A 3,528-nucleotide genomic window follows, 5' to 3' on the forward strand; every position below is an offset into this window, starting at 1 on the left:
TGTTATTTTCACAAAGTTTCTGTATAAATAATGTGTTTTTATGATAAAGCATAGGTTCAGAGTAAAGTCAGTTCCTTTGTTGAATATGTATTTGATTGCACCATTGCACAGGCTAAGTCAAATAAATGATATATATATATATATATTTTCTTTTTTCGCATTTCGGTAGATATGAGTTCTGAGACAAGCTTTTTGAATTTTAAGAGGCATATATTTATTATATTTCATCAATTTTCAATACAAAAGCACCGAATTATTGGCAAAAACGTATATGAAACAGCTATAAAAATTTACCCCAAGGACGGTAAAAGTTATGCATTTGTTTTTCAAAAATACTATGTTTCATTTACCGATGATCTATATTTTAAAATTGTGTGAAAATATTCTCTCGAACGATTTGCTTTGCAGTAAACATTTGTTAAAATTCCCTGAATCCAGGCCAAACATATGTTAATTGGTGTATTTTCATTGTAAAAAAAACTATCCGGCCCGCATGGCCAAAGGTTGGACACCCTTGCTATATGATTTTAAATGCAAATTAAAATTGCTTACTTGTTGATGTTAACTTAGCTACATTTGCTGACGATTTGATGAAAAAAATACACTTTATTCGGCAAAGTCGATTTTTTTATGGCAAACTATATTTGCGACTTCCATAATGGAGACTTGCATGCAATTTACGTCCGACGTTAAATCATTCACGTCACGACGTCAATTCAAGTGAAAGACGTTTTTAGACCTGAAACGGTTCTTCCACCTGGAAAGTTTGAGGTGGAAATTTTCAAGTTTTTCCGGGAAAATCCTTACAAAAACAACTTCAAATATCTTTTTCAAAGTAAGCAAGCATGTTGACAAAGATTTTGGATGAAAAACATGCGTGAATTGGTGAAAAACTATTTACGTCTACAGATGAACCGGTAACGTCAATTCAACGACGTGAATTCAGAAGTTATAAGAACACACCCTTAGGAGCGAGTTTACCTGTCAAACATACGAGAATTTCCCCTACTTTTTTACTTTTTTAACGGAAAAGCATTTCCAGAGTATGACGTTCAGGCTCCTAATTTGAAATGGCACATCACACATAAAATTTGAACTTCGATTGACAACAGTGACCATTCATAATGCAGTTAATTTGTTTTGTAAGGATTCTTTGGTCCTTGCTGGCTAACCATCTAATCAATCGGACACAATCTGTGCGGGGGAAACCATAGCAAATCGAGCGCGTTTCGAAAATACTACCGCGAGTCCCAGGACAAACATATAAAAGCCATCCGTTCTCCGCATTTCCGCAATCAATTAGGATCAAACACCAAAGTGACAACAAGTGCTCCACTCTCCACGTTTCAAAAGCTCAGAAGCCCAGAAGAACCCAACGCCCTCGTAATGGATCTAGTGAAGCTGTTCAGCGTGCTGCTCGTCTGTGCCGCTTTGATCTTCGTCTGTGAAGCACAGGTAACAACCCGGAGTGACGTTAATTAGAGTTTTAATTAAAATCCGATTGCTTTTGACGGGAAGCGATTCCGGTGATGGATATAGCGCATGCATTTCCGGGTGGCTCCGATTGGGGTTCAGATTTAGGACCGTGTTCTGGTTCACCCATGTGACTGAGAACATCTGCGCTGCGCTAAAACTGCTCAACGACTATGACTTCCGGTGGGATTTCAATTTCGATATCGAGAAGTGCATACTATCACGAAACCACCTTGCACCTTGCAATTCCGGCGATTTTATGTTATATCCGGCAAATCAAACCGAAATTGAATTACAAAGGTAAACCACCTCGCGCCCTCATGTAAACAAGGTCTGGCGTTTTAGATTAGTTTTGAACATATGGTTTTGTTTCAGAAGAAATTCCAGTCACTATACTTTCTCGGAAAGTAATACGAAAATTTAAAAGTACTAACACTAGTAGGATCAAATCTATTTTTTTAACAGGCAAAGGGTTTGGTCCTATTTCCATACAATTTACTGATTTTTTTTATTAAAAACTTTGATAGTATCTAGTTGTTCATTATTTTTCTTCTACCGAAGAGAACGGAAAAGGGTGTTTTTCACAAATTTTCCCTAAAATAAAACCTCCATATACTATTCATTATTTGCCATTAAATGCCTCAGATTTTTAAATTACAGTATAAGCAGTGTACTTTTTGTGAAAAGTTGTCGGACCATCATCATCAAAATACTCATTTAATTACCAATTATAACCAATCGTTTAAAATGCCGTTCTGCATAATATTTATAAATAATTTTATTAAAACCTCCAAATTAAAATATCTAAAAACGACCACCAAAAGGCACGGAGATATTTCAGAAAATGTAATTCAACATTGTGTGGATCGAATGCAACAAGAATAATCCAAATCGGTTGAGTTTTCGCCGAGATGCAGCCGGGTGAAGCTGCATTTCCAACATTTTAACCCCCTTGGTGCTTCGCGTAAGTTTTGACCCCGTTGGTGCTACAAGTGTTAAAAACAAGTTTTCATCGTAAATTCGTTGATTGAAAGAATGACGAAAGAAGAAATTGCATTGCTTTTTAGTTAAGACTTCAACTTCACTTAACAACGGTAATATGCACTTTCTGGGTAACAATTGATTTCGCAAAGTGCTGCTGCTGGCTTATCCTTTGCTAATCAGTACCTTCTGCTAGCTCGTGGACGGGAGCTTATATTTCCCGACGGACACCGATGATCCTGCATCTATAATTAGAACCCATTATGCTGACTCTAAAGTGCACCATTATCCTTCTCGTACAAATACATTTTTCATTTAATCTCTCTTCCGCGCACACTTACACACACACACACAAATGACAATGCAGCTCACATTCACGCCGTCCTGGGGCAAACGATCCGCGGCACCGCTGGCCATGAACCTGCCCAACTCGTTCGGCATCCAGGACAGCTGTAAAACACCTGTTGACTCGCTGATGGTCATTTACCGGATGATCCAGGTGAGCCCTCGGTTATACCCAGTATCCAGTTACGGTTACTAATTTTCTCTCCCTCCCTCCCTCCCCCGTTCGGCAGACCGAGGCCCAGAAAATTTTGGAATGCAACCAAAAGTGAACGCACCGCGGATGGCAGAAATGGGTTCCAAGTGGAGAAGAGTGTTTTTATTTTTGCTTCAATTATTCAGTCTCAAAAGTGTAGACATGTATCACATCCGGTTTGTACCCCGTGAGCCGCAGACCCGCACTCGCGAGACCCCCGTAAATAAAGGCTACCAAAGACCGCAGAAAATGGCATAAGTGAAAAGCGATGTTTGTTTGTTGTCCGAGTCCGTATACGTCCGAAATTTTCCTGGAAAGAAATAAAGCACATTATTAGCAATTATCGCCACGACAGAAGTCAATCAAAGGTTCAATATTGGCAGCCGCAATCAGCCAGATCAGCGAATCAAACGTTTAGGGGAAGGATATTCTTGGAATCAACTTCCCCCGGCTGTGGTGACTCTAGCGATCTGAACGTTCATCATTTTGCAAACTGGGTATTGCACCTGGCCTCGGATTGAAAACTAATGGAATCA

General features: G+C 39.1%; 1 protein-coding gene across 1 annotated transcript; it reads left to right on the forward strand.

The window, feature by feature from the left end:
* The first annotated feature begins 1,285 nt into the window (after positions 1-1,285).
* On the forward strand, positions 1,286-3,257 carry LOC120418954 (hypertrehalosaemic prohormone). Its single transcript, XM_039581494.2, has 3 exons — positions 1,286-1,455; positions 2,822-2,953; positions 3,030-3,257. The coding sequence occupies exons 1-3, from the start codon at positions 1,387-1,389 to the stop codon at positions 3,066-3,068; spliced, it is 240 nt and encodes a 79-aa protein (XP_039437428.1). The 5' UTR covers positions 1,286-1,386; the 3' UTR covers positions 3,069-3,257.
* The last annotated feature ends 271 nt before the right edge of the window (positions 3,258-3,528 follow it).

Source organism: Culex pipiens, chromosome 2 (assembly GCF_016801865.2).
Source record: "Culex pipiens pallens isolate TS chromosome 2, TS_CPP_V2, whole genome shotgun sequence".
In the NCBI taxonomy this organism is placed as follows: Eukaryota; Metazoa; Arthropoda; class Insecta; order Diptera; family Culicidae; genus Culex; species Culex pipiens.